Source organism: Aotus nancymaae, unplaced genomic scaffold (genome assembly GCF_030222135.1).
Source record: "Aotus nancymaae isolate 86718 unplaced genomic scaffold, 86718_ANA_hifiasm-v0.15.2.pri h1tg000007l, whole genome shotgun sequence".
NCBI classification, from domain to species: Eukaryota; Metazoa; Chordata; class Mammalia; order Primates; family Aotidae; genus Aotus; species Aotus nancymaae.
The window spans coordinates 65,151,851-65,174,758 of record NW_026988418.1 but is presented as its reverse complement, the minus strand read 5'-3'; the positions used below and the strand labels follow the sequence as shown (position 1 = coordinate 65,174,758).

At 54.5% G+C, this 22,908-nt stretch overlaps 2 protein-coding genes across 4 annotated transcripts in view; one reads left to right on the top strand and one right to left on the bottom strand.

The window, feature by feature from the left end:
• The window catches only part of STRIP1 (striatin interacting protein 1), a 37,422-nt gene extending 30,482 nt beyond the window's left edge, over positions 1-6,940 (top strand). For all 3 annotated transcript variants that reach the window (XM_064372728.1, XM_021671930.2, XM_064372727.1), the window contains exons 15-21: positions 72-169; positions 1,397-1,523; positions 1,736-1,836; positions 2,624-2,690; positions 3,234-3,338; positions 3,968-4,172; positions 5,962-6,940. In XM_064372728.1, the coding sequence (XP_064228798.1) occupies positions 72-169; positions 1,397-1,523; positions 1,736-1,836; positions 2,624-2,690; positions 3,234-3,338; positions 3,968-4,172; positions 5,962-6,209 (951 nt within the window). In that variant the 3' untranslated portion in view covers positions 6,210-6,940. The remainder of the gene's footprint in view (positions 1-71; positions 170-1,396; positions 1,524-1,735; positions 1,837-2,623; positions 2,691-3,233; positions 3,339-3,967; positions 4,173-5,961) is intronic.
• Positions 6,941-12,247: 5,307 nt separating this feature from the next.
• Positions 12,248-22,888, bottom strand: ALX3 (ALX homeobox 3). The gene is made up of 4 exons (XM_012468093.3): positions 22,612-22,888; positions 16,932-17,248; positions 14,025-14,153; positions 12,248-13,635 (listed from the first exon to the last, which is right to left on the bottom strand). The coding sequence occupies exons 1-4, from the start codon at positions 22,886-22,888 to the stop codon at positions 13,327-13,329; spliced, it is 1,032 nt and encodes a 343-aa protein (XP_012323516.3). The 3' UTR covers positions 12,248-13,326.
• Between the last annotated feature and the right edge of the window lie 20 nt (positions 22,889-22,908).

Genomic DNA, 22,908 nt, shown 5'->3' with positions numbered 1-22,908 from the left:
GGAGGACTGCTCAGGGCTTAATTTTGGCCCTGGGCTCTCAGACCTGTGTCTGAAGGATCTGCTCTTCCCAGATTGCCCTCCTGAAGATCCTGTTGGCTGCAGCACCCACCTCAAAAGCCAAAACAGACTCAATCAACATCCTAGCAGATGTCTTGCCTGAGGAGATGCCGTGAGTATTGTTCTGTGAATGGAGCAGGAGGGCAGCAGATAGATGGGGAAGGGCAAACATTTTCATTTTGTTAGGTTGGTTGTTGTTGGCCCAGCTTCTCTGCAGGTTAAATGTAGGTATTTTTGACTCAAAAAAAGGAAACTACTATATTAAAGAGTTTCACTGGTTGGGGAGATGGCTTGGTCCAGTTGGCCTGGATTCTAGTATAGATTCTGCCACTGGGCGAACTCCTGAGTGAATTGGGGAAAGTCATTTCCTCCTCTATAAAATGAATGGGGCCACACTGGACATTCCCCAAAGCACTCCTCTCCAGCTGTGTGATCGGGACACCCAGGATGAGGAGGGTTAGTTTGTCTGGCAACAGCTGAACCTGCACCAGGTGTAAAGCCTTCCCTTTCCGCCAGTAAGCAGGCCTGCAGAATGCTAGCAAGTGTCTCAGGGCAACAGAGTGAGATTCTTCAGAGTTCTTTCGCCCTGGGCCCTGTACTCCTCTCTTTCATGTGAGAGTACAGTTGAGATCATGTTCTACTTTGAGAAGGACCTGAGCCTTGACCTGCTCTCCTGCCTGCCAGGGCCACCCAGCCCCTGGTTGTGGCCCTGGAGTGTGGCAGTGATGGCCAGATGAGGGAGGAGGCAGGGATTGGCTAATACCAGAGGGAGGATTGCAGGAACACTAGGCCACATGTGATGATGGTTCTAGAGAAAAAAGGAAAAAAGGTTCTAGAGTCAAATACTATATATCCAATTCATAGATTTCTCTTACAAAGAGGGATTCCTCTTATAAAGATGTACAATGAGAAGTCCTGAATTAAGAAACCGATGTGACTCAGTGCTTCCTAAATTTACTCCAAAACCCTTCTTTTCCATGGCATGAACTTGTCAATATCCTGGTATTCCACAGAACACAGTTTGGGGAACTCAGGTTAATATGGCAGCAGAAGCTTAGGGGAGATCTTGGAAAGGAGAAGAAGTTCATTTTTGGAGGAAAGGCAGAGAAACAGACTAAGAAAGTATTTGAGGGCATCACGGAGAAGGAATAAATTGTGCCAGGCTACATTGCTTGGGAGGTGGATGGGGAGCTCTGGGCTGACCTCTGAGATGTCCATGGGGTGAGTGGGGAGGTGGGAGTCTTTACCCAGGGAGGCTCCGGAGTCCATCTTTGCTGTGGGCACCTAGAAAGGAGGTACTAAACATACTGGCGGCTCACCCAGGCAATTATGTTTCTAGTACCACAGTGTTGCAGAGCATGAAGCTGGGGGTGGACGTGAACCGCCACAAAGAGGTCATTGTTAAGGCCATTTCTGCTGTCCTGCTGCTGCTGCTCAAGCACTTTAAGTTGAACCATGTCTACCAGGTACCCGCAGGGCTTTCCCTCCTGTCCTGTGGGCTGGGGCCTCAGACACTGCTGCCTGTCCAGCCCACAAGAACAGGGGCCTTGGCCTTTGACCCCATTTGAACTCTGCATGAATGTTCTAAGACACGGCCCTCCAACCAAGGCCTTTCATCCCTGGAGGAAAGAGGGCAAGGTCCCAAGGGGTACACTATTTTTTTTTCTGTTGGCTTCAGTTTGAATACATGGCCCAGCACCTGGTGTTTGCCAACTGCATTCCTTTGATCCTAAAGTTCTTCAATCAAAACATCATGTCCTACATCACTGCCAAGAACAGGTGATGAGGACCAGGGTCCATGAAGGGGCGGGTATGGTCAGACAGCAGAGTTCCCAGCTGCTATTTCCCCCTGTGTCCATTCAGCTAACATTTTTCCAGAATCTACAAGCCAGCACTGTGCTAGGCATCAGGACACAAAGATCAATGAGACATGACCCCTGCCTGTGGAGAGCCCAGTGTGTCAAATCTGAGTCTGGCTAGTCCTGCCCCAGGTGACTTGGTCGTGCCTGGGCAGGAGGGTTTTCATCCCGGGATCTAGTACTTTCTTGTCCCTTCTGTACTTTTTTTTTTTTTTTTTTTTTTTGAGGAGACCATGGGCTGCTTGCTGTCTCTAAGGTGTGCCTATATGAATGGGGCCACATTCATCAGCCCCTGCTGTTGGCCCAGTGCCAGCTGTACTTGACATTACTTGCTCATCGGTGTGATATACCACAGGGTGCCGGCCAGACCTGTCTCCAGAAAGGCTTGGCATAAATTAGTTGCCCTGAGCGATCTCCTCCCCCGCCCCACATTCATTGCTGTGGGGAAATATTTGAGGGTCTCTGCCCGTTACAAGATCAACAAGCTGGTCTCTGGCTACAGGGGTGCCTTACAAGTTCTCTTGTAGCAGGTATTTCCTCATCTTATAGCTGGGGAAACTGGGAAAGACAGTGGGACAGACAGGTAGATTGCTACTTCTGCTCCAACAAGTGAGGGAGGAAAGCTGGGAACTGGCTCAGGCACGGCTGCTCCGCCAGGCCCTGGGCCTTTGCTCATGGTGGGCACCTGGGTCCTCTCCCCTCTGCAGCATTTCTGTCCTGGATTACCCTCACTGCGTGGTGCATGAGCTGCCAGAGTTGACTGCAGAGAGTCTGGTGAGTGGCTGGGCTCTCCTCAGCGTTTCCTTTGGCACCAGGGTCAGTGAGTAGAGAGCCTGCCTCCCCCAACACTACAAGAATAGAGGTGTCTCCCACAGGTGAGGTCACTGTGGAGTGCCCAGCTTTGAAAGCACTGTAAGTGTACAGAAGGGCCAGGAGGAGGGCCTTGCAGAGCAGAGAGATTTGGATTTAGGGATTAGTTAGGGAGTGTGGTCTTCAGGGACTGCTGATCCAGAGCTCACTGTAGAGTGCTTCTCTCCCCGAACACTGGACTCATCAGTAAGTGCTCTGGGGAAGCCTGAGGCTACAGCTCCCAGTATCATCGTTCATGTTTCCTGCAGGAAAAGTCTAGGGAGCTTCCCTCTTGCCCTAGTCCCCTGCCAACTTCTGGGATGGAGTCCCCAGGCTGCTCTGAGAGCAGGGGGTTCCTGGAAGAGGCCTGGAGGCCCAGCTGTCCTGAGATCATGTGTGAGGGACTTTTAGAAACTGCTGCACACACTGCAGCCATGAGGGCTGATTGTTCCTGGATTTTCCCTGCAGGAAGCAGGTGACAGTAACCAGTTTTGCTGGAGAAACCTCTTTTCTTGTATCAATCTGCTTCGGATCTTGAACAAACTGACAAAGTGGAAGCATTCAAGGACAATGGTAAGTGAGTCAGTGCAGTCAGCAGGCTTGGAACTTGGAGCTCAAAGAAGAGTGTCGCATTTCACGCTGGGAGCAGGGAGTCCCCAGGGCGGAGCTCGCTGTGCCTTTTCCCTTAACTTTGCTGTAGCCATATCCTTGCATTTTAAGGGCTAATTCCCAGTTCTTGATGAGATGAACTGGAAGCTGGAAGAGGCTCAGCCATACACTGAAACAAATCTACACTTACAGAAGAGCTTTTTCCATGTCGTCTTAATCTTGATGGGTAACATAACCGGGGTTGTGAGAATCCTCCTTGACTCTGGGTCTGGATGCCTTTGGGGTGAGGAGGTCCTTGAATCCTCTGATACTATGTGTCTGTGTACACAGGAATGTTTCTGGAAAGAATCCATAGCTTTCTTCAGATTCCAAAGTGACCCATAGTTAGGGTGACTAACCATCCTGGTTAGCCTGGAACGCTACTGGTTTTAGCATTTAAAGTCCTATGTATCAGGAAACCCTTCAGTCCAAGGGGAACTGGGATGGTTTGTCACCCTGCCCATAACTTCCAGAGGGTTAAGCAGCAGTGTGACCCAGGCGTATGCATTAATTTCTGTCCTCAACTTGGGCTGCTTTCTTATTTCCCTTCCTAGATGCTGGTGGTGTTCAAGTCAGCCCCCATCTTGAAGCGGGCCCTCAAGGTGAAACAAGCCATGATGCAGCTCTATGTGCTGAAGTTGCTCAAGGTGCAGACCAAGTACTTGGGGCGGCAGTGGCGAAAGAGCAACATGAAGACCATGTCTGCCATCTACCAGAAGGTGCGGCATCGACTGAACGACGACTGGGCATACGGCAATGGTGAGGCTCCGCACTCAGCCAGATTGGGGTGGGAGTGTGTCGGGAAAGGTGACATCTTTCAGTCCCTGCCCATGGTACTCAGGCACTTCTCTACCCTGAGCTTCCCACCAAGGAACAGGAAGGAGACCAGCTCCTGCTTTTGCAGCATCAGGATAGGCACTCTAGGAAGGACTTTGGGAAGCTACCCAGGCTTGGCATCTCTGATCATGCCCCATCTCTCCCTGTCCCTCCAAGTCATTCATTTTCTAGAAATTTTTAAAAGACTTTGTCCCCTCTTTTCACCCCCATTTTGGCCACCTAAACTCTTATAGTTCCTGACTGGCTTCCCTGCCTCCAGTTCCTTCCCCTCCATCAGTGCCTCAGATTTCCCTAGTGATTCTTTTTTACTTGAATTTTTTATTTTAAAGATAGGGTCTTGCTCTGTTGCCCAGCCTGGAGTGTGATCTCGGCTCACCACAACCTCTGTCTCCTGGGCTAAAGTGATCCTTCTGCCTTAGCATCCCAAGTAGCCGGGAACACAGGCACTTGCCACTATGCCCAGCTAAGTGTATCTTTTTTGTAGAGACAGGGTTTCACCATGTTGCCCAGGGTGGACTTTTTTTTTTTTTTTAGATTGAGATTCTGTCGCCCAGGCTGGAGTCAGTGGCACAATCTCAGCTCAGTGCAACCTCCACTGCCCAAGTTTAAGCGATTCTCTCACCTCAGCCTTTCAAGTAGCTGGGACTACAACTGGATGCCACCTGGTCCAGCTAATTTTTGGATTTGTTGTAGAGACAAGTTTTCACCATGTTGGCCGGGCTGGTCTCAAGTTCCTGGCCTCAAGTGATCCACCTGCCTCGGCCTCCCCAGGTGCTGGGATTACAGGCATGAGCTGCTGTGCCTTCTCAGGGTGGTCTTGAACTCCTGGGTTTAAGGGATCCATCAGTCTTGGCCTCCCAAAGGGTTGGGATTATAGGCGTGAGCCACTGCGCCCGGCCCCCTAGTGAATCTTTTCAACATGCAGATCCTGTGCTGTCACTGCCCTGAGTAAAATCCTTCATTAGCTTCCTATTTCCTTTAGAATTAGAATCAAACTCTTAGGCAGGGCATGTGAGGCTCACTCGTCCTTTTTCATTCTCCTCCTCTGCAATCTGACCCAGCTTCCTTTTCAACCTTGTTCCCTGCTGTCAGCCCAGCCTCCATCATACCCAGGACTCCAGGCACAAGAAGTGCTCGGTCCTGGCACATGAGCCATGTGGCTCCCACTGCTAGGCTCTGCAGGCACTCTTCCTTCTGTCCGCAGTATCTCCCCTGCCCACCTGGGCTGCTCTGTGTGTGTGTTGTTGCGTTCTTGTGTTCCTGGAATATAGCACCATGGCTAAATGACTGTGTCTGTACCCCCAATGCTCTGTGAATGTGTGCAGGCCCATGGTGGCATGCAGTATCTTGTCGGGGAGTTGGGAGAGAATGAGCAAATGAGAGTATCTCCAGGCTCCTGCCTCTGACCCCAGAGAGCCAGGGAGAATGCCACTTAGACAGAAATGTATTGTACACATGGCTCTCCCTCTCTGGGTCTACATAATCTGTACAGTATAAGCCTCTTTCTCAGTACCTCTGGCTTTTCTGCTTGTCCTTGACTCTCCTTTGGATCTAGGAAGGAATTCCTGTCATCTTTCTGAGGATGAACTCAGAGGTTTCCTGCTCCTAGTTGACACTCGACATTCCTAGCCAGGCCCCTGAGCTGCAGTGAATCCATGGGGAGCTGCTACAGGGCTTGGCTCCTAACTGTGTTCTTCCTGCTTTGTCTCAGATCTTGATGCCCGGCCTTGGGACTTCCAGGCAGAGGAGTGTGCCCTCCGTGCCAACATTGAACGCTTCAATGCCCGGCGCTATGACCGGGCCCACAGCAACCCTGACTTCCTGCCAGTGGACAACTGCCTGCAGAGTGTCCTGGGCCAACGGGTGGACCTCCCTGAGGACTTTCAGATGAACTATGACTTGTGGTTAGAAAGGGAGGTCTTCTCCAAGCCTATTTCCTGGGAAGAGCTGCTGCAGTGAGGCTGTTGGTTAGGGGACTGAAACCGAAAGAAAGGATGATCGCCAGGTACTTGCAGTACTGTCCTCGTTCATTGCTGCAGTGCTCCCATTCCCCTCCAGGTGGCAGCACAGCCCCACTGTGTCCTCCACAGTCTGTCCTGGGCTTTGGTGAGCCCAGCTTGACCTCCCATTAGTTCACAGGGTCCTGCTCCGAAGCAGTCATCTCTGCCTGGGATCCATTCTTCCTTTACTTCCTCCAGCCTCCTCTCTTGGACATGGTTGGCTTTGGCTCATTTCACAATCAGCCCAAGGCTGGGAAAGCTGGAATGGGATGGGAACCCCTCTGCAGTGCATCTGAATTTCAGGGGTCAAGCTGACGCCTCCTGAGACACACAAATCCTTGCTTTGTCAGCTTGCAAAGGAGGAGGGTTTAGGATTAGGGCCAGGGCCAGAAAGTCAGTATCTTGGTTGTGTTCTGGAGTGGGGGTGGGGGGTTTCTGATGTCATTCCAACCTCCTGCTATGTTATATCCAGAAGTAATTGCAGAGGCTCCTGCAGCTGCCTCAGCACTTTGATTTTGGACAGGGATGAGATAGGAAGAGAAGCTTCCCTTAACCAGAGGGGCCATTTTTCCTTTTGGCTTTCGAGGGCTTGTAAATATCTATATATAATTCCGTGTGTATTCTCCTGTGTCGTGTTGGAGTTTTTAATGTGTTTGTGTATTCTGTTTACATTAAAAAGAAGAAAAATAATTCCCCTTGGCTTGTCTGCAGGAAATATGGCCTCTTCATATCTCTTCCAGGTCTAGAAAGTGACTTTTTTCCTCCAGTATTGCTGGTCACCGCTTGTCTTGGCCAAGCTCCCCACCACTCCCATCCTGGGGGAAGAGGAGGGGGAGTTGGCATTTATCCAGTGTAAGTTAACTCCACAGTAATCTGGGATTGCTCTCGCCCAACTCCAGAGCACTAGGTTACTCTGTTGAGGAATTGTCCTGCACCCCTGGGTTTGCTGGAATTTCAGTAGGAGCCCCAGATTTCTCTGGATCACATCCCTGAGCTGGCCTCAGCCAAACCAGTGTCAGTGCTAGGGAGTGAGGGGCTAGGTGAAAGCAAGGGGATCAGCTGCTCTAGGCCCTCCCTGGGGCAGGTGGTTGGAACTGAGCAGAAACTTAAGTGCTCGGAGCCTAGGAAACAGACCATCAGGAGTCAGGGGCATGGTAGGAAACAGAGTTGGAGGGCCGAGGACCCCACTGTGGGCTAGAGAAAAGCAAGGAAAATCTTTGTAGTAGGTGTCAGTGGACAGACAGCTGGAGCCTACACTCTGGTCTCTAGACTCCTGGTTGCGTCTGCCTCAGAAGATACTACTGTTTCTATGCTGGTGAAGGGACTGTTTCCTTTTTAGAATTCGTGGAAGCTCTTATTTTACCTGTAGGCAGTTGTTTTATGGGTTCTTAAATCTCCAAGGGGTCTTGACTTGTAAAGGAAACAGTGTTCTGGGGAGAATCTCCCTTTCATTGGGTCTTGTGTTCAGTGCCTGCCTGGCCTGGGACCTGCTGAGCCTCAGGACAGGCATTTTGATGTGCCAGCATGGTTAGGGACAGCAGGGGTGAAAGGAAGCAGTGGACTCCTGGTGCTCACAGTCTGTGAGATGGGAAGTCCTTGTGACTGATGGGCCCTTTGTCCCAAAGTAACTTGCACAGGACAAGGGAACTGACACAATTTATGTGCATGATGGATTTCTGGCGATTTCTTACAAGGACTGACAGGAAATATGTATCCTTGAAATGTCAGTTTGGGAGAGATGGATTTTCACATTCTTACTCTCCGCATGAAGCCTGAGTCACTGAGCCTGTGTCTTCAGAGGCCTGTCTCTCCTCTGACCTGCAAAAGAGAATGCAGGACTGTCAAAGCTGCGAGGGCCGTAAAGCCTGGGCAGGTGAATCCCTTCAGCTAGAGGCCCAGGAACCAGCCTGGGGAGAGGAAGGGGCTTCTCACAGCCACAGAGTGTGTTAGTGGCAGGTGGCCATTTGAACTCAGGTCTTTGTACAGAAATATGTCTTTTGGAGCCACCCTGTTTTTGTGGCTTTTAAAATCTCATCTGGGTCACGAAATGGGCAGAGTACATGAAGACCCTTTGTAAATGATTGAGTTACATAAAAGGTTGTTTATTGCTAAGTAGGCTCGGGGTCCACTGCTCTTTCAATCCACAGAGGGACAGATTAATCTGAGGTAGTATCACTCTAAGGATGGGATGGGAGCTGTCCCTTGTTAATCATAAGAGTTACTACTTACGGGGTGCCAAGTAGGTACCAGGCACAATATTAGATGCTTATTGAAGGCTTATTTTCTACACAGCCAGCAAATACTGAGGACTTACTATGTGCCAGCCAGCGTTCTAACCACTTGATGTATAATATCTTACATATTCATTGTAATATCCTGAAAGATACATGCCATTTTAATCCCTGTTTTACACAGGAGAAAACTGGCACAGAAAGGGTAAAGAACTTGCCCAAGGTCATATAAAGGCTAGAGCCAGGATTCAAACCCAGGCCTCTGTCTCAGCGTACGTGTGTTTTCCACTTCCTCACACTCTTTGCTAAGTTCATCACTGTCATAGCCCAGCACTTAACACTCATGCATTCATTTGCTCACTTATGCACCACAGCCGATACTTGTAATTGCTCTAGCATGGTCCCTGGCATGGAAGATTCATGGCAAATGTCCATTGCTTTAGATCCTGACTGGGCCACTCAAGTTTGGCCTTGGCCTAGCCTCTGGTGTGCCCTGACTGTGCCCTCCTCAGGGTAACTTGGCTGTTGCCGCCATCTTTTTTTGTCTTCTCAGTCTGAGCCTAAATTTCTTTCTCTTCTGGGTCCCAGAGAACTCTTGTGTTGGCTGCCCCTTCTGTACCTGTTAGGCTCATCTCCCAGGAGGCTGACTTCCTGTCTGTCCTCGATGAGCTGACTTCTCAGAGGAGAGTAGCTGTTACATTCATTTGGCACTTGGCATAGTGAGCCTCAGGCTGCTGGCTATAGAAAAGGGAGGTGCACCCTCTGGGAGTGAGACAGCCCTGACTTTCAACTGGGCTCTGACCTTTACTCACCGAGGGACCTTGAGCTAGTCAAGCTCCAAGCCTCAGTTGGCTCATCTGTAGAAATTGATTTAATAATAGTCCTATTGCGTGGGCTGAGTAAGATCATGGAAATGAGCCTGTATATCTGGCTGACAAGGGATGACAATAAATGGTAGCAGTTCTTAGTCTTGGCAGTGGCCCCTCCAATGTTAACCTTCTATGAATTTGCACACAATTCCTGTGTTCCCTAGAAGACAGAAATCCCCTTCAAGGACCAGAACCATGTCTTAGGTCTCCTTAAAGCCCCTGGACCTAGCTCACTGCTCTGAATCCAGAGGCACTCAGAAGAGTCAGCTACTCTTTCAGCAACCTGCCATCACACCTTGAAGGCCTGCTGGGGCCAGGCCCTTTGCTAGATGCCCTGGATTTCCAGGTGACTAGGATACCACGCTCTCTCACTTCTCTCGAGCTCACAGTTGATGGAGACACAGCCAGAAGAGCAAGTAAAAGCAACAGTATGATAGGTAACAGATGTCTGAAGGGCCCACCGCAGGTCCTACTGGTCCCAGCCTCTTACTATTGGAGGAGAGATTGCTGGGGGAGCCGGCAGTCACTAAGTGGGAAGGAAGGGGGCTCCAGCATCAGGAGCAAGGGCTCTGACAACTGATGCTTCATGCTTACCACCCTCCAGGGGAAAATGGCTAGGATGAGCCTGTGGAGGAGGCTTGGACAGGAGCAAGGTATGTCTTTCCTTTGCTGGATAAAGGAAATGTTATGGTCTTCCCAGTTCCTGGCTGCGCTAGACTTCCTATCTGGAGCTGCAGAGGGTCTGCACTTTGGGGTTGTAATTCAGGCTGAAGTGTAGATGGGAGAGGTGAGGAAGGAGGACTGAATGCCACGTATGAGAAGCATTTCCACCTGCTGACTGAGGTGGGAAGCCTGGACTGATGGGCCCCTGGCTGTGGTCCTCCAATCCTGACCTGGTGTCCACGTTCCTGCCAGGACCAAGATTTAGGGCTCTGGCATCTTCTCTGGGGGAGACAGGAGCCTCAGCAAAGGGAGCTGGGATTTCAGGGTGGGCCACTTCCCCTTTCCTTTCCCAGAAGGAGTGATTGGAGCACAGGCCTGGCCTTGGGGAACCACTGGCCTGGGCAGAGGTCTGAGGTCACCTCTAGAGTGAGGCTGAGGGCAGGGGTATCTGGAGATTTTGGGGGCTGTGTCTTAGGGGTGTGGAGGAGGAGGAGGGACATAGCTAATGAGAAGCAGGTGGAAGGGCTGCTCATGCCCTAGTCAGGGGACAGGCTGGCTGGGATGGCCCAGTCAGTAGGAGGACCTGTCAGCTCACAGACAATCCCACGGAACAGGCTCCGGGATGCCCATTCATATTCATTATGTGTGAAGTGGGCGGTTGTAAAGTTAGCTTTCTCTTCATTTAGCTGTCACTGGACAGAAAAATATGAGCTGTGGGCAGATGCCCCTGGATGAGAGCCAGTAGCCAGTCTCTGGCCTCCCTGTGCCCTCCCCTAGCAGCCTCCCACTGCACCATGGGTTCCCTCTTGGCCTCTGCCAGCCTCTCCCACTCTTGCTTTATTGATCTCTGACTCAAGTTTGTTTTTTCTCCTGTCTGTCTCTTCCCACCTCTGGTTTCTTTGGGTTTTTACAGATTCTTTCTTTTTCCCTCCCTCCATCTTTCTAAGCCTTCTTGAGAGAGAAAGAATCATGTTTTTGACCATCGCTCTATCTCTGGCACCTAGCACAATGCCAGGCTGAGTTAGTACTCTAAAATGTTTGTAGAAGAAACTACTCTCTACATCTCTCTGACTTTGTGGGGAAGAAGGTTCAAAACTTTGCTGATCACTCCTTGGATGAAGAGACTTCTCATACAGTGGTGTGAGCCCTGGAGTCAGAAAGGTGGGCTTGAGCCCCAATTTCATTACCGCCTAGCCAGGTGAAGGAGATTCTGTTCATCAGTGGCAGGCAGAGATCTCTCCTTCCTACCCTGATTCTCCTCTTTCTGCTGGGTCCCCTCCTGGACACAGGGCTCACACCTGGACCTCAGAACCAGCAACAGGACAGAGAGGAAAGAAATCACCAAAAGCCAGACCCTTGTATAGAAGGAAGGGGAAGGAAGGGAGGGAAGGCACAGACTCCTCTGGGGATACATGCGACTGTCTTGGCTGAGAAATCTGATCTGGTGGGGGACTCACCCCCTCCTCTGGAATCAGCTCAGCCCTGATGGGTCTTTGTGGGCTTGTGTTTCTCTGTGCCTGAAAGATGAGGCGTGGGGTGGGGGTGGCTGGGCTGCTGACTGAGGCTGAATTCTTCTGAGCAATGTGGTTGTGTTTACTGGGAGGGTGGGAGGGCCAGACCTTTTTCCTGCCTTCCAGGCTTCGGAGATAAGGCAGAAAGTGGGGATGAAGTATAGAATGGGTAATACTCTGAAACCACAAGAAAGAGTTCTGGCTTTTGTCTCTGCCCCACAGCTCAGACATGTTCCTGGGGCGTCTGGAAGAAAGCCACCCCAATCCCACCACTCTGGGGTCCCAGCCCATGGGGAGCGCAGAACCTCAGTGGGCACCCTGTTCTTCCATTCTACCTCCCATCCACTGTCAGTTTAGCCACAGTTATTTCAGCATTTTTGCTGCCCTTCCCACCCTCAGTTTTCCCTGCCATATGAGCCCAGCCCTAGAGCTGAGCTTTTCTCCCTTGAGGGCTCTGCTGCAGGACCACCTTCCCCTTCCTCACTGGCCCCTCAGGGGTCGTGGCCCAGCCTGCATCCTGGACACAGACCAGCCCCAAAGCAACCAAGTACCAAGCTCCAGGGGTAGACAGTCACCTGGTATAAAAACACCACCACCACCTTTATTAGAATTCTGGGCAGCATTTTTTTTTCCCTTCCTTCCTTCCTTCCCTTTCCTTCCTTCCTTCCTCCCTCCCCCCCTTTCTTTCTTTCAACTGTCTTTACAAAAACGGGAATCAGGATCTTAGTGTGTGGAACTCTGTTTTATTCTGACCAACATCCAATATGGTTTCCATGGCATAGCTCTGGGCTGGTCCCATGGAAGAGATTCCAAATATGTGGTGGTTTCCGGTGGAATTTCTGCCCCCCTTGCAGGGGAAGATGACTGCATGGCATGTTGGGAGTGCAGGCACAGGCGGGGAGTGAGGGCTGCTGGAGCTGGGGAGCCAGGTGCCTTTTTGTTCTTTTTTTTTTTGAGATAGAGTCTTGCTCTCTCGCCAGGCTGGAGTGCAGTGGAGTGATCTCGGCTCACTGCAACCTCTACCTCCCGGGTTCAAGCAATTCTTCTGCCTCAGCCTCCCAAGTAGCTGGGATTACAGGTGTGGGCCACCACACCCAGCTAATTTTTGCATTTTTAGTAGAGACAGGGGTTTTACCATGTTGATCAGGCTGGTCTCGATCTCTTGACCTCGTGATCCGCCCGCCTCAGCTTCCCAAAGTGCTGGGATTACAGGTGTGAGCCACTGCACGGGGCGCCAGGTGCCTTCTATGCTGACCTTGACCTTCAGGCCCTTCTTAGTGTCAGACACCAGTGCGCCCCTGCTGGTGGGGAGGGGAAGCAGGGCTGACTCCACCCCATCATCAGAGGCCCCCTTTGTGGTTTCCCGTCTCATCATGAAGAGCTACCCCAGTCCACTTGGCGCCCTCCTCCTCCCATTTTCCTGGGTTCTCTGAACGAGGAGCCAAGTAAGCTGTCTTAGCTGGAGAGATGACAATGGTTGGACAAAGCTGGAGGAAGCAAGGCAGTGTCTCCCTGCCTCCAGCCCAGAGTTCGGGTGAGGGGGCTCAGTTTGTGGTAGGAAGAGTCCTACCTGCTTCAAAGCCCCTTCTCCTAGCCAGCCCCACATTATTCTAAGAGAAAAGACCCTGTAACATGTTCCCTGCTGAGGGCTGACAGTGCCAGCTGCTCTCCCAGGCCTCCAGAACCATCTGGGGCTTGGAGGCAGAGGTGCTTCCTCCCTGATGTCCAGGCAGGGGTGGGCTGGGAGCGGCTGGGAATGGAAAACGAAGTGGGCAGCTCAGTCTGCAGGTGCGTGTGACTGATCACGTGGTCCAGTTCAGAAGGCCGGGTGGCTCCTTGGGCTTTACCCTGAGCGAGATGAGGCTTGGAGACTTGTAGTCGCCGTCTGAGGAGGGCTCAAAGCTGTGGCCCCCCAGGGTGGGGGGAAAACTGTGGATGGAGTAGATGCCAGGGTGAGCTGCAGAGGAGGCTGGCACCCCCATGAAGCCAGCCACACTTCCATGGGGGTGGGAATATGGAGACATACATGGTGAGGGGATGCCCTCTGGAGACACAAGGCAGGGGCCCCCAGGGCTCCCGGATCCTGGACTGGCCCACAGGGAGTTCTGCAGCTGAAAAGAGAGGGGAAAGAAGGCCCATGAGCCGGTAGCCTCAGCTGACTTCCTTACCCAGAGGCTTTCTCTGTCCTTGGGGCCCCAGAAACTTTCCAGGAAACCTCTACTTGGCTCAGGTCTACCCCCTCTTGCCCCCAACACTGGCAGTGACATCTCAGGAGGCTCCTGCCACTATTCTCAAAATGAGATTTTCTTCTTTGATTCCTTTGTGTTTTGGATTCGTCATTCATGAGCCAGGCAAGAGCCCCGATTTGCAGAGGAAGAAGTTAAGTGACATGCTCACTGCCATACAAAACGCTGATGCTCTCCGGGTCTCTTCAGGCCAGAGCTCATATTCTTTTTGGTGACCCTGCCAGGTCCTGACTCAGATAGGGCTGGGGTCTTACCTGAGGGTGGCTGTCAGCATGGGGCAGCACGGAGATGTCATAGGCAGCCGTGAAGGGGTTCCGCCCCTCCTGGATCTTCCCATAACGCTCGCGCTTCCGCCACTTGGCTCTGCGGTTCTGGAACCAGACCTGGGGGCAGGTTGTGGGATTTGAGGGGGCGATGGGGCAGCCCTGAGGAGAGGAGCCTGCTAGAGACAAGAGTTGATGGTTGTGTCCTCTTGTGGGATGGGCAGCTGGCTCCAGGATGGAGGATCTCGGCTGTTAATCTGCACTGTTCTTGGGGCCAGGGAAGCCTGGGAGGAAGCCTGGGAGAGGCCCAAGCCCCAAGTGGGTTAATTGGTCCCATGGGCCTCCAGCTCTCACTCCCTAGCCGAGTCACTCTGGTCCTCCAGCCTGGCTGTGTCTAGTAAGGGTGTTGTGGTGGGGGGTCTGTGGGTCTCAGGGGCCCTAGGCATTTCCTGGGTATACTGTGCACATGTGTTGGATTTCTGGTCTCCCTGCCTCATCTCCTTTTCCAAGCTACCCACCTCATAGCATCCGAGGAATCTTAGACATTTCTGTTCCGTCAGGGTCCTGTTTAAACCCTCAGTGACTCCCTGGAGACCTTGGTCCAGAGCACAGATTCCTTACAAGGCTCCTGCCTCTCTGCAGAGCCTCATGTCCTGCCAGGCAAACACATTCGATTCTTCCTGGTTGCCTCCCAAGCTCCCACCCAGCTCTCCTGAAACACTCTGCTCTCTTGCTCCTTCCATCGTTTGCTTAGGTTTTCTCTTCCTGGGCTACTCATCCCCTCAACACATACATCCACGCTGGGCATCCTCCACACGACTTCCAAGATTCCCTGGACCTCTCTTTGTACTCACCCCATTCCATTACCATGATCTGTTTTGGAATCTGTTTCTCCCACTTATTTGTGAGCCCTTGGCAGACAGGGGTGGCACATCTGTGTACATATCTGTGATGAATTTGTTTGGTATATGTGCTGTGGCTGTTACATTTATGTGTATTGGTTTGTATGTTTTGTATTTCTATCATTTAATGAACATTTAAGTGCTAGGCTCTAAGCTAAATTTAACAATGTCAAAACAAAACCAACCAACCAAAAACAACTCCTGCTTTCCAGGGATATCTAGCGGGGAGTCACAACAGAAGAAGCTGCGTGTGTGTCAGTAATCCATCTACCCCATCTGAGATGAGAAATCCCACCCCAGCCCCTCAGGCTCCCTGCCCCATGTATAGGTCATTCCTATACATGCAGGCAGGTAAGGTACCAACAGTGAAGGGGCTGTGTATACCTCATCCCCCTACCTCACAGGTTGCCGAGATAACAGAGTAACAGAGCAGGCCTGTAGCAAGGTCAGGGAAAGGCCACCCCAACCTGCCCAGCTGCCTGGATTTCCTTTCTCTGCTCTCCCTCCCCTGTTGAAGGATAAAGGAGCCTGGAGCCAGTGAATCTGGCTATTGGCATTCCCTTTTCTGTCATCACCCATTCTCCCCTGGGGATCCCACTGTGGGCCTCCCCTGGGCTCTGGACCTGCCCTCTGAGTTGCCTGGTGTCTCATTCTTCCTTTCCATGGGGCAGAGCTGGTTAGACCCCACCCTAGAGGCCTGCCGAGGTAACTCCATGGTCCTGATTCCCATGGCTTGTATCATCTGGGGTTACCTTGAATGCTGGGCCTCTTGCCCTGATGACTTCAGCCCTTAGGGAGCCTTGGGGGACAGTCCTGGAAGTCTGTTTTGGCTGCCACCTGGGAGGCAGGAGGACCCAGCAGAGAAGGGGAAACAGCTCAAGCCTCTCTGATCCTATGCTGGATGCAGCTATAGGACCTTCTCTGTTGGTTGACAGCTGGCCTCTTTATAGACTGGCCTGCCAGTCCCTGTATCCTGCCAGGACTGTCTTCTGCCCTAGTGCCTTCACAAAGGGTCTCTGGAAGAGCCCCATGCAGGGTGGGAGAGCATGAGCTTTGTCCCTGCCAAGTCTCCTCCATGGTGAGAGAGAGACTCCTCTGCCTAAGGGGTCACTTCCTCGCCTTTCCCCAGAGCTCCAACCTACCCCTCCCACTGCCTCCTGCTTGACATCGGGAAGCCTGCTATGATCCAGCCAGTTCAGTGCAAGCCAGTGAACAGCCATCTTCCTCGTGGGCCAGATTCTTACCGAAACTCCTTCCCCATCCCCAGCCTGCTTGCCACCTTCATGTGCTTTGTCACTTCCAACATGCTTGGACATGGCTTCCCTTCCCTTCCTCTCTTCTCAGCATTTACCTACCCACAGGCTGGGCTTCCCTGATATAAAACACTGGGGGCCATGGCCCTTCTGGGAAGCCCTGGTGCCTGATCTCCCCTGGGGAGTTTGTTAGGTGGGGGAAGGGCTCCCAGCCAGCCTTTCCCAGCCAGGGTCTGAGTGCTGGCAGGGACTGACAAATTTGAGTCACTGACCCTTAGACCTCTCGACAGGGACCCTTCCATTCTAGGCAGCCACCTCAGGAGCAGCCCTGCTGTGTGTTCAGCACTTCGCTGCTTCCAAAACGTGGCCATCCCTGTGATCCTCAAGATAGTCCCTACACAGCCAGTCCCATCATTCCCTTTTCCTGAACTGGGAAACTGAGAGATTCCATAACACACTCCAAATAACCTCCGGTAAGTGGCAGAGTTAGGACTCCTACACAGGTGATGGCTCCAGAGGCCATCGCCCTCATAGCAGGCATAAGCCTCAATATGGGCCAGAAAAGCCTGTGGCTGCAGCAGAGCTGGGCATGAGGGTGAGCCCAGGAGGGGCAGGCTGGGGCAGGCCCCTGGAAAAGGTAGCTCTCGAGGGACCAGCGCCCACCTCTCCCAGCCCTTCCAGGATATGGTCACTGTGTGGGTGGTAGAGGCAGCTAGAGACCCCCATCCCTGCAGTGCCCTCACCTGTACCCGGGCCTCGGTCAGGTCTGTGCGCAGAGCCAGCTGTTCCCGGGCGTACACATCAGGATAGTGGGTTTTCTGGAAGACCTTCTCCAGCTCCTCCAGCTGGAACGTGCTGAAGGTCGTGCGGTTACGGCGCTTCTTGCTCTTGTTCTTGGCCAACTCCATGGAGTCAGGGTGTCCCGGGGAAAGAGGAAGACGCAGGCTGGCCAGGCAGGGGCCTGGGGAGGGTTGCAAATTAGAGGGCCCCTCTCTGGGGCCCCCTCGGCAGTCCAAGGGCAGCTGGGGGAAGCTGGCAGCTTTGGAGGCCTTCTCCTCAGCTGCAATGGAGAACACAAAAAGGAGGATGGCAACAGAACCAGGGGCTTTTGTGGATTGGAATGGAGGGAGGGGGAAGAACATTGACGCCTCAGTCTCCGCCTCCCCCTTCCTTTCCCTTCCCTTCCTCCCAGCGGCCACCCTCCATGGGAGCCTGGCATTTAGAGGCCTGCCTGCTGAGCCTCCAGCTGGGGAGGGGGCCCTGGGGAACTATGTGCTCTGTGGTCTGGGCGGATCTGCTGGGGCCAGAGTGGGGTTCATTTCGGGGAAGTGCTCTGTGGTGGTGCGTTCCACGGGGACTTGACAGGACTGGCGCCACAGCAGGACCACCACCCTGGCAAGGCCAAGAATGGGGGAAGAGGGTGGGGGTGAGGATGGGGTGGTTGACATCTCCCGCCCCTGCCAGAAAGTGCTTCCTTGTTCCTGACTGCAGCCCTTGGTTCCCAGGCCCTTAGGCCCATGCCTCTGTTCCCAGGGCCAGGCAGGCAGTGGACGTGGGTGCTTAGACCATCTTTGGCTGGTCTGGCTGAGCTTTATTCTCTGAATCCCATGTCTCAGGTCAATATCAAGTTCCCCAGCTCTGGTGTATGAAGGGCAAGATGTGACAAAGAAGCTTCCAGAGCGATTGCTTCCCTCCATTCCTCCTAACATTGTAGTGTCTGCAAGGACCTAAGCTCCAGCAATAGAGAAGCAGAGCTGACACTCTCAGAGAAGGAGAGTGGGGACCAGTGTCACAATGGGGCACAGCCCCCTGTCCCCATCGTTCCCATCACTGCCCCCACCCCCAGGAGTTTCTGACTGCTCCCCCATTGCCTGTGTTTAACAGGCAGGCAAGGACTTGATTGCAGACTGGGAACAGTTTCCAGCAGCCCCACTCTGACGTGCTAACCCTCACTCCGGAAGCTTGGTGGAGCCTTACCACGGCAGATCTACGGTCAGAACGTGGTAAAAAATAGGTCACCCTGATTGCCCACGCCCTCTCCCTCTGGCGAGGACCCCCAGCGGTGTCCCCATGAAATCCCTCTTCAATAGTCCACTGGGATGGCAGATGAGACGCCACAAAGACGCCCCACTGACTCACACACCCTCTTCCCTGGCTCTGGGCCCATCTCCAGTGGAGGCCTGGCTCTGAGGAGACCCAGCTAGCTGGCACAAGAGGCAGTTTCTTCCCAAGACTTGGTGCTGGGATCACAGCTGTAGCTGGGGGAGGATGGGACTGGAGAAACGGGACTCTCAGGATCTGGGTCTGATGAGTCCCTGTCTGTACCGTGAAGGACAAATCAGGCAGGGTCCCTTTCAGCTGGAAGGTGGCCAGTGACCTTCCAGGACTACCCAGGCCATGAAATAAGCTCCGAGTGTGTGTTCTGGAGGACTAGGAGGGTCAGGCAGGGCCTACCTAGCCTTGGACCATGCCCAGCCTGTACACAGGTAGCCCACAGCTACAGCCCAGCACCAAGGCTTCTTCACAACTCAGGTGGAGCACAGGGAGAAAGTGTTCTAGTCCCTGACTTCCATTCTTAGCCAGCACATTTCGGGTTTAGGGGCAGTTGCATTTGATAGAAGCTTAGGAAGGAAGGCTCACAGAAGTTGAACCAAATAATTGAAAATGATCAGGAAGACCAGGAATGCTGAAAGGGGACCCCACCACCACCACCCCCACACACATACACACACAGCAGGCCATGAAAATGTTCAGCCTGAGAAGGAAGAGTCTTGGTGTCTTGGGTTCATAGGGCAGCTGTGCTGGACTCCAGGCAGAAAAGGGGTGAGGGTAGCTCAGGGCTGAGGGTTAGGGCTGGGGTTCAAGACTACTGACATCCCGGCAGAGGCCCTCCAAAGCCCTGGGGCTTGCTCATCTGCCTCTTGGACTCTCAGTGTCTGTCTCAATAGGACCTGCCTAGGGGAAGTGACCAGATCTGGGGCCCTGGGACTTGCCTTCCTGACCTTGAGCTAAGCTGCCAGGGACAAGGGATGAAAGTGCAGTTGGACTTCTCAGAACAGCTTCCCCAAAGAAAGAGGCTAAGCCTGCCCTCCCAAGGGACAACAGAACTGCTCTCCTCATTGTCATTGCCCTGAAACATCCTTGATCTACCTGGAGGACACCAGAGGGAGGGTGGCATCCTCCCTCTTTGGGAGAGAAGGGCACTCCTCAGAGAACACAGAGCAGCCTCCTGAGGAGCAAGGCCCAGAAGAGGAAAGGGATCGAACTGGGATAAATGGAGGGCAGAAGCCGGGAAAGACAGGCCAGGAACGGCAGCTAGCAGTTTGAGCGTAAGCTTGTAAAGGATAGAGGGCTGCTCTGTTGAGGACAGGGCACATCTGAGGTGTGTATGGGCTGTGCCGAGGAGTCACTGCACCTGATCCAGACACTGAGTGTGTAAGGCAGTGTACTCGGGTTGGAGACAGCCGGAGACTCTGCGCTGGGGTGTCTTCCGCCTGTATAACCGCAGGACCACAGCAGCAGCTGTTGGGCGTGAAAGCCAGGAGCCTTTTAAGTACTAAAGGAGCTCTCTGTCCCTGACCCAGCTCTCAGGCCTGCCGCACCCCTGAGCACCCCTCAGTCGGAGGCGTGCCAGATCCCCTACCAGCGGCTGCTTCTAAGCTACTCTGCAGCCAGGAAGCGGCACCGCTGCAGGCCCGAGGGCTCCACTGCCCCAAAGAAGGCATCCATTGAGGCCGTAGGACCAGCCTCATCTTTCACCTTTCGCTGCAGCCTTGTTCCGCGCCGCACTGTTTCCTCTGGCCACTGTGGGGTCGCTAAGCGACCGGCAAAGCTCACTGAGGCCCAGGCTCCTGCAGCTCCCGCCGAAGACCCAAAGCCAGGGTGGACATAAATGCCGTGGGCAGGACCCCGGTGAGGCTTCGGTGCCCGTCTTGGAAGTTTCTCAGCCTTGGCCCAGAGGCCTCGGCCCAGGTCTAAGAACTTGGGACTCTCCTCGACGTCGGCGGTCGGCTGGGTCGTCCGGCTCAGACCCTCAGCGGCTGCTCGTTCCGCACCAGCGGGCAAAACTCTAGTAGGAGTCGCTTGCCGAGGGCGTGTTTCGACGTCAGAGCCAAACTCGGGGGCAGACTAGCCAAGCGCGGAGGGCGCGAGAGTGGCTGGCACCGCCAGCACGTAGCCTCAGTTCAGAGCAGGGCTGGGCGTTCTCAGCGAAGGGCAGGTCGGGGCGTGGGCGGCGGACGGCGGGCGGGAAAGGAGCGAGGTGCGCCAGGCTTTGGGACGCGCAACTGCCCAGCCTCGTGAAAGATCGCGCCGCAGATGGGACGCAGCTGCGCGCTCACTGGTGTGGACTGAAAACGCTCCGAGCCGGTTATTTTAAAAGCCGGGAAATAAGGCGGGTTCCCTCTTCGCCCGCCACTTCCCACCAAATAGGCTGCGCGACCCTGGGGGCTGATCTTCCCCAGCAGCCGGGCTCCATCGCGCGCCGCGGCGAGGTCCGCTCTGCCTCAGGGACGCTGACCGCCGCCCGTCGAGCACTGGCCAGAGCGCCGGGGAGGCGAGCGGCTGCCAGGTTCTCTCCCAGGCTCCGCTTGCACCCTCGTGCCTCCCTTTCGTTTGGCCTGTCCTCTGCTCAACTGAAATCGTTAATTTTCTTACCCCTTTGTTCTCATTTTGATATATTCCACTCTTTAAACATGTTCCTTTTTCTTTTGTCGGCTCCCTCCCTCTTTGTCCTTTCCCCCTTCTCTATTTACCGGCTTTGTTCGATCTTGCTTCTGCTTTTTCTTTTCGTTCGTTCTTCATTTATTCCTTTCAGGTCATCCCAGCTCGCCGACTGCCGTTTATCTCTCGCTCTCGCCACGCTCTCCGTTGTTTTGTTCAATTTCCCTTCCTCTTTTCTTGGTTGTTGTTCGCTTTCTTTGGTTTTCTTTCTCAGTATTTCGTTGTCAAGAACACCCTTGCCGTCGGATTCCAGGGTGCTGGGATCCTCCCGGCCGCTCGTTCAGCACCAGCGCTCTCGGCAGTTCGCGCGGCACTGGTGTGGTCCAGGCGCCCGAGCCGTCCGTGCCAGATGCGGCGCGCCTAGCAGGGACGTGGGCCCAGTGGGGTGGCTCCTGCCCGACACGGAGTGCTGAGCTAGACCGGGTACCTGTCCCTGGCGGTGCTCACTGCGCTGTGCGGCCGCTGCCGTCTGGCTGGGATCAGAGGAACTAGGCCAACTGCTTCTCATTAAGTCCCAACTGTGGTTTTTATCAGGAGAGCCTCTTTCAAAGGGCACAGACACGAAGCTCCGCGGACTCGTTCATTTCCTCCGTTGACCCCCACACACCTCCCCGCCCTCCCCTACACATTCCCACCGCCCTGGCTGGGCGAAAGCCGGAGATGCCGGGCCACTCCGTGGAGGCCCGCGAGGCGCCAGCCGGGCGGCGGCAGCGGGTTGAGGCGGCTCTCGGAGGATCCAGCTCTGGGCCTAGGCTGCGGGATGTGGCCGCGCAGATACGGTGGGTGCGGTGCCGGCGCCGAGGCGCCTTACAGGTCAGCGGGTGCAGCTGATCTGCCGATCAGCCTGCCAGGCCGCTGCCTTCAGGCGCACTCTCGGATGCCGGCGCGGTCCAGCCGGCCTTAGCACAGGGCACCGGCCCGCGAGCCCGCGGCGCCTGGGAGTTAGGCTGCCTAGGGCTGCTTCTGACTGCGCAGCACTGATGATCCAGCGCGGGAAGCCAAGACTGCGGGAAGGGCGTCTATCATCGTGCATAACGGCAGGGAAGGCAGCTTAGTCTGAGAAATAAGAATACAGTTATTCCGTCTTGAGGACAGCAGCGGCACTGCGCGACTAGTCGCGGCCAGATTGTGCCAGTCTGCCGCACGGGCAGCGCCCTTCCTGTGGAGGCTAGGCCCGGGGAGGAGAGGCGGGCCAAGGCCAGGCCGCAGTCCCCAGCCGACCCGGATTTGGCCACTCTAGGTCGAGGCCCAGCCTCGGGGCCCTCAAAGGGCGCCAGACACAAAAGCCGAGCTTCTGCGTCAGGACTCAGTGTGACTCTCCAACCTTCGGTCGGGTCTGGGCTTCAGGGTCTGTGGCAGTTCCAGTTCAGCTTCGGCAGAGCATGCTTTCTCCTTTCCAGGTCCGGCTGCTTCTGGGCACCGACTGGACCCCGAGCCGTCGCCACTCCACTTTCCTCGACCTCCCGCCTCCCATTCCCGCCGCCGAGGAACCGCGGTTCACCCTCCCGCACCGCACCGGCCTTTGCCTGGCCCGGGCCAGCGCCGACCCGGCTTCCGTGGGAGCCGTGGCGAAAGGCTAGAGGGACAAAAGTTAAGAAGTAGGCGAGCGGGAAAGATAAGCAGGAAGGCCCGGGTGGGCCCGGGTAGGGAAGAAGGAGAGAGAGGGTCGGGCTGCGCGCTACACCCGGCGCCACGCGTTACCTTCCGCGGGGCCCTCGTAGAAGTGGCCGCCGTTGAGCGCCAGGCCGGGCCCGAGGTCCTGCAGGTACTTGGCGGGCGGCTTGGCCGGCTCTGGGAGGTAGGGCTCCAGGGGCCCGCAGCCCGGAAAACGGGTCAGCCCCGGGCCGCGGGGCGGCGCGGGGTGCAGGTGAGGCGCAGCGGCGGGGGTTCCCTGCGGGCCCGGAGGCTCGTCCCCCGAGGCCGCATAGGGGCCGGGTGCAGGCCCCACGCGGAAAGGCGCGCAGTGCTCGGGGTCCATGCCGGCTCCGGGCGCACAGG

Excerpts from the sequence above, each read along its gene's own strand:
- ALX3 (XM_012468093.3), bottom strand. The coding sequence starts at position 22,888 with ATGGACCCCGAGCACTGCGCGCCTTTCCGCGTGGGGCCTGCACCCGGC. Across the intron at positions 17,249-22,611 it reads CTACGAGGGCCCCGCGGAAG|CTGAGGAGAAGGCCTCCAAA; the intron begins GTAACGCGTGGC and ends TCTCCATTGCAG. Across the intron at positions 14,154-16,931 it reads TGACCGAGGCCCGGGTACAG|GTCTGGTTCCAGAACCGCAG; the intron begins GTGAGGGCACTG and ends ACCTGCCCCCAG.